At 31.7% G+C, this 12,898-nt stretch overlaps 1 protein-coding gene and 2 long non-coding RNA genes across 5 annotated transcripts; all 3 read left to right on the top strand.

Moving 5' to 3' along the window:
* Positions 1-542: 542 nt before the first annotated feature.
* LOC148562541 (uncharacterized) lies at positions 543-1,377 on the top strand. Its single transcript, XM_088490912.1, has 3 exons — positions 543-811; positions 919-982; positions 1,114-1,377. The coding sequence occupies exons 1-3, from the start codon at positions 543-545 to the stop codon at positions 1,375-1,377; spliced, it is 597 nt and encodes a 198-aa protein (XP_088347038.1).
* Positions 1,378-2,012: 635 nt separating this feature from the next.
* LOC110263458 (uncharacterized) lies at positions 2,013-4,077 on the top strand. 3 transcript variants are annotated; one of them, XR_015885635.1, is made up of 6 exons: positions 2,013-2,505; positions 2,646-2,843; positions 2,935-3,078; positions 3,184-3,252; positions 3,460-3,486; positions 4,008-4,077. It is a non-coding gene; the product is annotated as an uncharacterized LOC110263458 (long non-coding RNA). The 3 variants fall into 3 exon arrangements; XR_015885636.1 differs by lacking the exon at positions 3,460-3,486 and having other exon boundaries at positions 2,940-3,088; positions 3,980-4,077; XR_015885637.1 differs by lacking the exon at positions 3,460-3,486 and having other exon boundaries at positions 2,975-3,088; positions 3,980-4,077.
* A 106-nt stretch (positions 4,078-4,183) lies between these two features.
* LOC107647214 (uncharacterized) lies at positions 4,184-12,424 on the top strand. The gene is made up of 10 exons (XR_015886123.1): positions 4,184-4,504; positions 4,636-4,835; positions 5,374-5,453; positions 6,587-6,663; positions 6,967-7,031; positions 7,908-8,091; positions 8,635-8,714; positions 9,100-10,822; positions 11,592-11,872; positions 11,986-12,424. It is a non-coding gene; the product is annotated as an uncharacterized LOC107647214 (long non-coding RNA).
* Positions 12,425-12,898: the final 474 nt, after the last annotated feature.

A 12,898-nucleotide genomic window follows, 5' to 3' on the forward strand; every position in this document is an offset into this window, starting at 1 on the left:
TAAATTCATTGAGCTGTTTACTGAACTAGAATCTTCTCAATTATTTATGCTAAAGCTTTCTTCTCATTATAATTTTAGTTCATTTACGTGATTATTATTCTCTTATGTTGTTCAGTTGGTAATAATGGTAGATTTAAAATACCTCTCTTTGCTAAATAATTAGGTAAAATTATGTGAAGCATTTTTAGCATTTTTAGCATGTTTTGTTACACATGAATTAACTTTGGGAAGAAATTTGAATATAGAGTGACAAAGCTCTTCTCCCAACTTTTGTTTCAACTTATGGGGAACGATTAGGGCTAATGTTCTATGTCATTGACGAGCTAGATAATTGTTTAGTGCTGGAGGTGATAAGAAAGAATGATCAGTTGCTCATAACTGACTCCTCATTTGAACAGATTAGAACTTTCTATCTTATCGATAGAGGGGCATCTGTTCAATTTAGGTATGTCAATTTTGGAATTTTTTTTATTTCATTGTGAAATAAGGACAACCAACCCATCCAAATTCACCTTGATCCTGAATGCTATGTTCCTGAGCTAATGGACCCAGAGACACTTGATAATGTATCAAGAGTGTTTCACATAAAGTATACCAAGATGGATGAGGACTCATCAGCTGATGTGATTGTTCTATCTGGGTCTGAACCGTCGGATGATCAGTTTTCATCAGATGGTGATGAAAACAATGATCAAGATGGGGTACTGGTAGGGGATAATCCACATAATCCGATAGATTTGTCTAGTGGAAGCAGTTTATCATTGGAGGTCAATAAAGAAAGTAACACGACAAATGAATTGGCTGATCCTAGGTAATGCTAGATGTAACTTTTTTCCTTGTGTTTTGGATTTTAATATCATGGGATAGCTTGCTATTTTTTAGTGTGGTGACTAACATATTCATATTATCCTGAATTAGATACGCTCTTGAGGTTTCTTATGAAAAGATCATCACAGCTTTGGATCTCGGACAATCTAGATTGGTAACTTGATCTCAAAAGAGTGTTTTCTTTTATTTTTTTTCTTGCAAGCTTATTGGATGCTCTTCCTAAATCTGTTATTCATTGTGTATGAAAATATTATATTTATGGTAACTATGAATTATTCGTTACAGTATTTGGCTTCGAAATTTTTTGCGTATCTTAAACCATCTGGAGATGGTTCGATTTGGACAATCACCGGTCCAGATTCCAATGTAGAGAAGAATGTGTTCTTTTTCCACTTACTGAAAAGTGGAGGAAGATGTGGAGAATGGAAGTTTGGGGTCGAGTGGAATGAATACTGTAGAGTATACAATTTAAAGGAGGGGGACATCATTACCTTGAAACTCGGCTCGATAGCTAACCGCCAGATAGAGTTGTCGATTCAGCGACATTAGGCCTCCTATGTATAACTCTATTTAATAGATATTTTGAATTATATGTTAAGTTTTCTTGGACATATTTTATTTTTTGTTTAATGAACAAATTTATATATGTTGTATATATTTTGTTTTGCTATCAGTAGGTATCTTGACGTTATGTGTTTTTAAGATAATACATAATAGTAAACTACATCTCTGTTGGACTTCTTTTTTCTGTTTTTTTAGTGTCTAACAATTGTTTGAATATTTTATTATCTTTTATTATCTTAGAAAAAATGTTATACCATTTATTGACATATTGAATAATTGTTGTATTCTATTTTTTTATTTTAGTGTAGTGATAATTTTGTAATTATCCAAAATTAATACAACATATATATTTTTATAGAATACATTTTAATTATATTCTTAGTATTTTTCTTTTAAAAAGGTTTAAATTTCGTGAATCCCGTGCATTGCACGGGTTATCACGCTAGTAACAATGGTATAGAGGAGGAATCATATCCGAAGTGGCATTTTGTGGCTTTTTAGAGTTTTCTTTTAGTTCAAAAAATGTCTTTTCAAGGGTCCTGCACATAACTCAGCTTCTTACTCTTCTCTTTCTTCGTCAGCTTCCTTCTCTTTTCTTTCTTTCTTTATGGTGTCCCTTCCTTCTCTTCTTTCTCTCTCTCCCTTTGAAACCCTATTCATCTCCTTGAGCTTCACCAAATTGAGCTTCTTCCTCCCTTCTTTCCCTTCCTTCAGATAACTCTTGCCACCTTTGCCATCGTTTGCCTGCTCTCTTTCTTGTTCTTTTTCCTTCGTTCTTGCCCTATTCCCTTCTCTCTCTTTCTTTTGCAAATCCTCATTCTGATTCCACTTCTTTTTACTTCTCTGGAATTTTAACGCATCTCCTATAGTGTGAATCATGAAACGGTCTCTGAGGATTAGGATGGAAATCTGTGGAGTTTCAGAGAGGTGCTGAGGAGGAACGATCGATTGTTATGATGAGATCCAGAAATAGATCTCATCAAAAGAACCTTTTTCATTTTCTATTCCATCAGCTCCGATTTCCTTGTGTCTGCGAAATGGAGCTGTACGGGCGATCTAGTGAGGGTTCCCGATCTGATCAATGGCTGAAGTGGATCAGAATTTGACTCAAAGGTATGGTATTATGTTAGATTTGATATAATGCCCCAACCGCTCTGTTTTTTTCATTTTTTGTTCATAAAATAAAATATGAAAATTATTTCCCGTTTTTTCCTAATGTTTGTGGTTTTTTGCGATTGTGATTTGTCTTATAGGAGAATGTGGGGTATTGTGAAGTGTGTGTGATCCTGATTTTGAAAAATACAGAGGCTGTGTGGCAAATAAGATTGGGTGCTACAGAGGAATTTTATCCCCAAAGACCTGGTGAGGCTGATTGTATCTACTATTTGAGGACTAGATTCTGTGGCTATGGTTCCCACTGCCGTTTCAACCATCTCCGTGACCGGGTCGAGGTAAAATTTATAGTTCATTTGATTTTTAAGTTTGTGGAGGGTTTCTTGTTGTGTTATTTTTGTGCTTGATGTGGTCATCAATTTTTCTTAGTGTAGAAAATGAAGAACCTTTTCATTTGCTATTCCATCAGATCCGGTTTCATTGTGTCCGCCCAATGGATCGGTACAGCCGATTGAGCGAGGGTTCCCAGTCTGATCCAGCAAGTGTTGTGGTTATTGAATCAAATGTCTTTTGGTTTGATGGGGTTTCCCTTGAATCACTATTCTTTTTAATCAATTGAAATATGAGGTTCATATATTTGCAGTAGTCTAATGATTCCGTGATATATGAATGTTTCAGGCTGTTGGTGCTGTTGCTAGGGCTGGAGGATGGGAGTACCTGGAGCCAATTGGCCAGCCTTTGTGCTAGGTGCTAAATATGGTTCTGGTTATACTTTTGATATGTGTTGATATTCCCTTTGACAATTGATTCATGTGATTCCTTGTTTTTTATATGAAAGGATGTATTCTGTAGTAATCTATAATTCTATTGTATGTGTGTAGTTTGGAATAATCTTGAATTTTTATTTTGACTCATATTTGTAGTTTGAGATCCTTTTTGTGTGTTGATTACTAGGTTTACTTGATCCAGATTCCTAAATAGGTAGAGTATATCGATTCCATTTGTTCCTTTAAAATGATGTGGTTATCACTTACACTTCTAACCTGGTTGACAAATTCTGGCTCGGGATCTCAACCGGTGTCTCCCTGATGTACGGATTTTCTCTATCCCTGCTTCTGAATTTTTTATCTTTTTTATTTGGGATTTTCAGTTGCATTTTTTTGCCCAGGGTTTGAGCTGTTTTATTTTATAAAAGTTAAATTATATTAAGACTAATAATTGTCAGTTGCATCCTGATTCCATTGAATGGGTTTTGTTTCTAATGGTGGTTGCTAATTCATTTAGTTCTATTTTATGCTTGAATTCTGTATGTTGTCAATTTTCTATTTCTCTAATAAGTTGATGTTGTTCTTTATAAACTGATAAAGTGATAGAATCATAAATTCTCTTTGCAAAACTCATTAAATTTTCTATGGAAGGTTTTTCGTTCAACACAAAGCTGTTGAGTGATGTTTGTTGTTTTATAATGCTTTAGGTGTTTTTGTCTCTTTCATTTGATGAAGATCTTGGGATGTCTGAGAAGAAAGACGAAAGAGAAGTACACATGAATTGATCGCTAAAACAAAAGAGAAGGTAATTTTTATGTATAAATCACTTATTATATAATATGTTTGTGTATTTGTATTATAGGAAGTCACCATTGATTCTTGGATTGATATGGTGTGACAAATTTTTTTTTAATTATTTTTTTAAATGGGAAAAAAACCTATTTTTCTTGAAATACTATTAGTTATTAAAAAATTTCAATTTTGAGACACTTAGATGTGTTTGAGGACTGCAATATAAGAAAGAGAACAGAGATTATTCAGAGACACCTAGAAACTCTACTGTTTATTGGATAAAATGCTTATCTATTGCTTTACTTGAACTTTCCGATGTGTCCTTTGCACCTGTGCTGAGGAGTACCTTATGCCCTTGCCAGCAGTCGGGCTATTGTAGAGGCTGCAAATCCCATTGAACTTCACTGTGAGCCTTTGAGGTCTCTCTATTCTATTGGAAGGTGAATTTAACTTCAGAATCCCTCTATCAGTTTCTTTGTTTTTGAACTTTTTATCTTTTTTATTTGGGATTTTAAGTTGTGTTTCCTTTGCCGAGGATTTGAGTTGTTTTGCATGTTTGTTTTTAATCAAGGTAAAGGATCTTCTAGACTGGCTTCACCTTCTAGTGAGCGTGATCATCAGGTGTGTGGAGTTGTGGTGGCCTGTATCCATTGCAAAGCAAAAGAATATTTTTGGCGGTTGCGTTTTGGACAATGTCGGCTTTGATTTGCTTAATGCTATATCACTACAATGTGTTTACACGACAGCAGAATTTGTTGGCTACTGCTCTAGGTAATGAGAATGATTTACAATCGTTCTTAATTTTTAATTTATATATTGGGTTGCTTATATTAATAAATTGTGATTTTTCAATCTTTTCTTCGTTTTCAGTTTTTTCTTGCATTTTGAATTTTGTGTGTGTATCTTTTTAATTTATTTTGCTTTTGTCATTTTCTGCATTTTTTAGTAATTTTTTTTGCTTTTTTTGTCAACAATAGTTTTTAAAATTTCTATCATACTTTGTTCTATTGAATTAGATAAAACTGGGATTTTTTCTGTGTTCAAGTCAATTTAAAATTTGTTTGTTATATCTCTACTTTGATTTAAATGTAAGCTTGTGGTGATCCCAATCAAGAGGCTTTTCCTTAAGGGAATGTATATATGATTATATATGTCCATTTTATTTTTCCATTTTTGATGTGAAGAAAACAAAAAAAAATTATTGAACGAGAAAAATGGTAGGCTTATAGTAAGAATTGTTGGATATTAAGTTTGTTTTCCATTTGAATTCATGAATTAGTTTTAATCCTTCGTTATCTTATAATTTCAGGTAATCAGGCCAACAGGCTATGACTGCAAGCAATGAAGTACAACTAAAGAATAACTAAAGAGGCTTATTAGTGGAGTGAGGTAAAAAGTTGCTGTTCTGTTTTTCTTTTTTTTTTTTTCCATTTGTTTCCTACTGGAACTCCAACTCTTGTTTTTCTAACCCTTATTATTTTTTAAATTGTGATATGTTAGTGTATAGTGTTTGCTTATATTAGTCTAACTATTTATTTTCTTTTAATTAATAATTAGCTATAGTTTTTTTTTTTACTTGAGATTCAGAAATTAAAATCATGTTTTATGTTTAGGACCATTATTATGGTGATATTGAAGCTAAGATTGTGTCTGTTAACATAACAAATATCATTTAAGTTGTTAATGTTTTCTTTAACTTTTTATTTCTCAAAGTCTCTATTTTTGCTGTTTGTCTGTTGTTGCATCCAGTAAACTTATATCTACTTTTAATTTATTTTTTTAAGAACATTTACAAGGGAGAGAAGGAAGAACTAAGTTTTCCATGCATTATATGAAAGGTGCTGCCGTTTCCTCCAATGATGATGAGTTGATATTGAGTTAGTTGTTTAAATGATTAGGTTTATGCTATAAATGGGTATTTCCGTACATTATATGAGGTCAATCTTTACCTTTTCTTTTCTATGGAAAATCCTTTCTTTTTGGCATTTGTTTTCAAAATAATATTGATTGATTGATTGATGCAACGACGACTTAATTACCTTTAATTTCATTGCACTGTTGATCCAAATGAATAAACTGTAGGATTTATGCGTGTTAAAATCAGTTTAAAAAAAGATTTAGTTACTTGAATTGTATGAAAGATGTTTATGTGATTTTGCTTTAATTGATTTGTATGCACTTTCTGAATGCCAAAAAGTGTAGGATTTGTTTGTTTTAAAATCAGTTTAAAAAAATATTTAGTCGCTTGAATTAGTTACTTGATTTGGTGAATACTTAATCAGTTTAAAAAGGATTTAGCCACTTGAATTAGTTACTTGAATTGGATAATACTTTTTTTATTGAAATGACAAGTTTTCTAATTGGGCAATTTGTTAGGAAAGAAAATGTTATATTTAATGGATGTAAATTATATTTTAATGTCTCAAATTTTTCAATTTTATATTTTCTTATCTAAAGGTGTCAAATTCATTTTTGGTAACTGATTTAAAGCCCTCAAATTTCTTTTTGTTATTTGTCCTCAGCTTTCATGTATTATTTGAAGCTAGAGACATGTGATCATTTATCCGGTTGAGAGACGAAGCTCTCAGAGGAAGTTAAGGTAAGTCATTTTCGATTTTGCTTATTGTTGTATAAATTATGTGTAATTTGTTCTCTTTTGTGTGGCTTTATAATGTTTCATATTGTTCTCTATTAAAGATTTAATGGGGAAAAGTTTTTATATGTTTACTTACAATTCTTTCTTTTGTTTTTTCTCTATTTTTTTGGTTTTTATTTTCCTGAATATCTATTTTGTAAAGACATATCTTTTCTTTTTTATGAAATTTCCAATGTAATTGGGTTTGGAGATTTCTAACAATTGGATGTATTTGAAACTGCATTAAAAATCTGTTGGGGAATGGAGGATGTGGTGCATGCTGATGCGCCTTTAGATCATGCTTCAATCCGGATTTTCTTCAACCAAAATAGGTTAGTATTAGAATAATAATGTGATGAAGGGTATTGCTTATTTGCTTTAATTTTTCATATTGTTAGTATTAAAATAGTAATAATAATAATATTACAGTAAAAAATAATAATTATAGTATTAAAATGCTAGAAACATTAAATTATTATTGATATAGTTTCTTTATGACAAAGTATAAAATTAGTGTTTTCATGAACAATTTTAAATTCAGTTTCAAATAATGTAATATATCGTCATCTAATCTAAAAATAAAGTATATCCTATTTAATATGGATAATATGTGACGTTGTTATTATTGTGATATTTATTGTTATTAATTTCGCATTCATGACATAAAGAAAATGGTGATATCTATAATTAATATTCAATATAGGATAAAAAGGAGAATTTTTTTTAGTTATTATTATTATTATTATTTGAAAAAGGTTTAAACTTTTAATAGCTGACAATTAATTTTAGTATGCCTCTTCAGATACTTAATAGATTTTAGTGTATACAGTTTTATATTTATTATTTAAAAATAACTTATTTTCTTTCTCTTATAATTTTTAATATATACACTTCTCTTGATGATATATGTATTTTTGTATAATAAAAAGCTAAATATACATCATGATAATTATCTGCAAACATTTAAATTGTAACTTAGAGAATTTGATGGGTCAAGTTCAAGCCAAAATCCAAAAGTCACCATTAAATAATTTCTATTCCTTATATTAGACTCGATTCTCTCCCTTAAGAATCACTCCGACTTAGTGTTTCTCGATTCCAATCTGTAGCTTGTGATCTCCAACGTTTCGCAATTTGTGCCATCCTCCTAAGTTTTCATTTTTCACAATTCTAGTGATTCTGTTGTATTTTTCCTTTGGATCTTCTAGGCTGGCTTGACCTTCCGGTGAGCGTGATGATCAGGTGTGTGGAGTTGTGGTAGCCCATAGCCATTGCAAAGCAAAGGAATATTTTCGGTGGTTGCGTTTTGGACTATGTCGGCTTTGATTTGCTTAATGCTATATCACTACAATGTATTTACACGACACTAGAATTTGTTGGCTATTGCTCTAGGTAATGAGAATGATTTACAATCGTTCTTAATTTTTAATTTATATATTGGGTTTCTTATATTAATAAGTTGTGATTTTTCAATCTTTTCTTCGTTTTCAGTTTTTTCTTACATTTTGAAATTTTTGTGTGTATCTTTTTAATTTATTTTACTTTTGTCACTTTTTGCATTTTTGTATTTTTTAGTAATTCTTTTTGCTTTTTTTTGTCAATAATAGTTTTTTAAATTTCTATCATACTTTGGTGTATTGAATTAGAACTAGGATTATTTCTGTGTTAAAGTATATTTAAAATTTGTTTGTTATATCTCTACTTTGATTTAAATGTAAACTTATGGTGATCCCAATAAAGAGGCTTTTCCTTAAGGGAATCTATAGATGATTATGTATGTCCATTTTATTTTTCCATTCTTGATGTGAAGAAAACAAAAAAAGTTTATTGAATGAGAAAAATAGTAGGCTTAGAGTAAGAATTGTTGGATATTAAGTTTGTTTTCCATTTGAATTTATGAATTAGTTTTAATCCTTCGTTATCTTATAATTTCAGGTAATCAGGCCAACAGGCTATGACTGCAAGCAATGAAGTACAACTAAAGAACAACTAAAGAGGCTTATCAGTGGAGTGAGGTAAAAGGTTGCTGTTCTGCTTTTTTTTTTTTTCCATTTGTTTCCTACTGGAACTCCAACTCTTGTTTTTCTAACCCTTATTATTTTTTAAATTGTGATATGTTAGTGTATAGTGTTTGTTTTTGTTAGTCTAACTATTTATTTTCTTTTAATTAATAATTAGCTATAGGTTTTTTTACTTGAGATTCAGAAATTAAAATCATGTTTTATGTTTAGGACATTATTATGGTGAAATTGAAGTTAAGATTGTGTCTATTAACATACCAAACATCATTTGAGTTGTTAATATTTTCTTTAACTTCTTATTTCTCAAAATCTCTATTTTTGCTGTTTGTCTGTTGTTGCATCCAATAAACTTATATCTACTTTCAATTTATTTTTTTAGGAACATTTAGAAGGGGGAGAAGGAAGAACTAAGTTTTTCATGCATTATATGCAAGGTGCTACCGTTTCCTCTAATGATGATGAGTTGATATCGAGTTAGTTGTTTAAATGATTAAGTTTATGCTATGAATGGGTATTTTCGTACATTATATGAGGTCAATCTTTACCTTTTCTTTTCTGTGGCAAATCCTTTCTTTTTGGCATTTGTTTTCAAAATAATATTGATTGATTGATTGATGCAACGACGACTTAATTACCTTTCATCTCATTACACTGTTGATCCAAATGCACAAACTGTAGGATTTATGTGTGTTAAAATCAATTTTAAAAAGGATTTAGTTACTTGAATTGTATAAAAGATGTTTTTGTGATTTTTCTTTAATTGATTTGTGTGCACTTTCTGAATGCAAAAAAGTATAGGATTTGTTTGTGTTAAAATCAGTTTAAAAAAATATTTAGTCGCTTGAATTAGTTACTTGATTTGGTGAATACCTAATCAGTTTAAAAAGGATTTAGCCACTTGAATTGGATAATACTTTTTTATTAAAATGACAAGTTTTCTAATTAGGCAATTTGTTAGGAAAGAAAATGTTATATTTAATGGATGTAAATTATATTTAAATGTCTCAAATTTCTCAATTTTATATTTTCTCATCTAAAGGTGTCAAATTCGTTTTTGGTAACTAATTTAAAGCCCTCAAATTTGAGTTGTTTTATAAGGGATAATATTTGTTAATTTTTATTGATCTCTCATCTTAGTTATCATTATTGATGTGATTCAGAGAGATACTTGATATTCCCAATAAGATTTTACTTTTTATATGTCTCCTAACTCCTATATATGTAAAATTAAATTTTTGATAATTATAGAATCTATTTTCTAGGCTCAGTTTAGTGTAATGTTTATGATGCAATGATATGAGGTACTTATGTTGATTGATGTACTTTTGTTATATGAATTTGGTAGAAGTATAGTATATGGGTTAGAAGTCTATGATGAGGTGGTAGGGTTCAGTTTGGTGTGAATGGATTGTAGGATAATTTATGACTCTATAATAGCATTAGATTTGTTGAATCATGTCTTTTCCTATTGAATTAGTAGTCTATGATAGATTGTTATCTTTTCTGTGTTTTTCCCTTTTTATTTCAAATGAATATGAATTTAATTTAATTTTTATATTCCTTTTTATTTATGTTAGATATGGTCTTTTACTTTTTTTTTCTTTGCATGTTGATTTTTTGTTGTATTTTTTTTTTTTGAGTTAATACTCAAATTCATCCCTGAAAGATACCTCGATCTCCATATTAGTCCCCGAAAGATAAAGTTAATCAAAAGAGTCCTTGTAAGATACACGACTGAATCAGGTTCGTCCTTCCGTCAATTCGTTTGATGACTTGGCTAACGTCTGCTGATGTGTGACGTTAACTGCCACGCTGGCCGAGAAGGAAAACGACGCCGTTTTGAGTGGATGCCCAGATAGTCATGATTCGGCGTCGTTTTGTACGCAGAGTGGATTCAAAACAAGGCCAACTCCGAGCTCTCTTCTCACCAGAAGAAGATCTTCAAAGTTGATGACCACATCGGCGTTGCCATCGCCGGACTCACTGCCGACGGCCGCGTTCTCTCGCGCTACATGCGCAACGAATGCATCAACTATTCCTATACCTACGAGTCTCCTCTTCCCGTTGGACGACTCGTCGTTCAGCTCGCTGACAAGGCTCAGGTATCAAGGTTTAGGGTTTTTGGTTTTTTGTTACTGTTTTGGTTCTTGGATCGTGCAATTGCTATGGTGCAATTGCTATGCTAGGATTTATTTTGTGTTTTGAAATGTTTGGATTTGCATATGCAGTTTTGGTATTTTTTTTATTAATTTGAATTGTCAAATTTGACAGTCCTATAATTGTTGATTATGTTAATTGCGGTGGAATTGATTGGTTTTTAGGTTTGTGGTGTTATTTGTAACTGTGAGTAGTGATGAAGTGTGGAAGTTCTCTTTTATGATGAATTGAGGGTTTTGTAGTGTGGTTTAGTCATCTCGGTTATGGTGCTAAAATTGGCTATGATGAAAGGATGATTGTATATGGCATCAGCTATTATCATATATGTTCAAATTCCATTCTTTTAAGTATTTATTACCTTTTGCAGTGGTATTGAGTGTTAAAAACAAAAAGTTTCTTTAAACTGGTACTGATTGCTATAGTGTTAAATATGAGATGTTGTGGTTATGCTGCTTGTAGTTTGTACATTCGAACTAAGTGGCTGGAAATTATTACAAATATGTTTTAATTTGCAATTTTTGTCTTCTGTTTTTGAATGTATTTGTGATGGACCTCAAAGTTAGTTATGGGATGTGCATTTTGAAATGTTGTCAATCTTTTCTTATTCTGTTTGAAGGCTATTGAGCTGAGCTCTTAAATGTGAAATGACTAGTTAGCTGCATGCAAAAACTAACAATATTCTTTGGTGTCTTTGATGCTAATGTAATGGGAAAGCTATTTAGCTATGATGGGGGAATCAGTTCACCTAGTGTGCCTTGTGGTGAGTTATAGTCATTAACTAGATGTGCTTCCTCTAATTTGGTTTGTGAGAGGCCATTGGTCCACAATCTGTCTGAAGTTTGAATAGCTCATTGAATCTATGCAACATATTAATGGAGTGAGAGGAAATCTTGAATGGGGCAACATCTATGTCATGCAACTCTATGTTTACCTGGCTTTACTTTGAAGATATGTGGTGGGGTGTTGAAGATATATGCAACTCTATGCATATTAAGGCATGTATAATGTCTATTTTGTAAATATCTACAAATTTGATGTATGAAAGAAAGAAGTATTTGCTGAATTTATTATAAGAGCTCTTTCTCTTGTGATGCAATTTTAATGGCAGGTTTGCACCCAGCGGTCATGGAAACGTCCTTATGGGGTTGGCCTCTTGGTCGGTGGAATGGATGAATAAGGAGCTCACCTCTATTATAACTGTCCAAGTGGAAACTATTTTGAATATCAGGCTTTTCGCTATCTCTGCTGAGACAATCAAGGGGACTAGTTCAGCCACTGCTAAGAAGCTTGCCAACTTTATGACCTTCGTTCCTACTCTAGGTTTCAAGCCCCCAAGAAAGACTGATAAATGACTTTGATTGGTGTTGAAATGTATTCTGGTTGAATTTGTTTTTGTGTGAGGATACTTTATGTTTTTTTGCACGGGGCAATTGAACTTCCATTATCAACATTTTGGTTATCTATGTAATTGAAAGTTGTACTATGCCCTTTTATTTTGTCTAGCATACTTTGCTGTGGTTTGTATCCTCATGTAAAACCTTTTTATTTTGCTCCTTAAGACAATGTGACAACTAGCCTTCCATGGCAACTCAATGTTTAAGAGTACTTTGACTACTAATTTTATTCATTCCTTAGTACATCTTTCTGTAATAGTGATTCGAATTGGTTTGGAACCTTTGAATTGGATTGTGTAGTCTTAATCTTAAATAACCAAATGCAACATCTATTCTCATTCAACAAATTACTCTCATTACAGCATGACATATCAACACATTTTGTTTTACTTGGAACTAGATAACAAACAACAAACCATTACATTAAGGACTACTACCACAAACAGGAAAACTATTAACATTTTCAATGATTTTACTTCAGCTTCCAAACTGTCCAGTCTCCATGCCACCTTCAACCTCCATTCATCATAGTCACTTTCAACCTGCAGCCCAGCCCCGTAATCTTTCTTTGTTCCACCTTCGCCCACCACTTCATACTCATCATCGTCAACCCACTTAAAGTAATTG

Source organism: Arachis ipaensis, chromosome B6 (assembly GCF_059453495.1).
Source record: "Arachis ipaensis isolate K30076 ecotype BB chromosome B6, ASM5945349v1, whole genome shotgun sequence".
Lineage (NCBI taxonomy): Eukaryota > Viridiplantae > Streptophyta > Magnoliopsida > Fabales > Fabaceae > Arachis > Arachis ipaensis.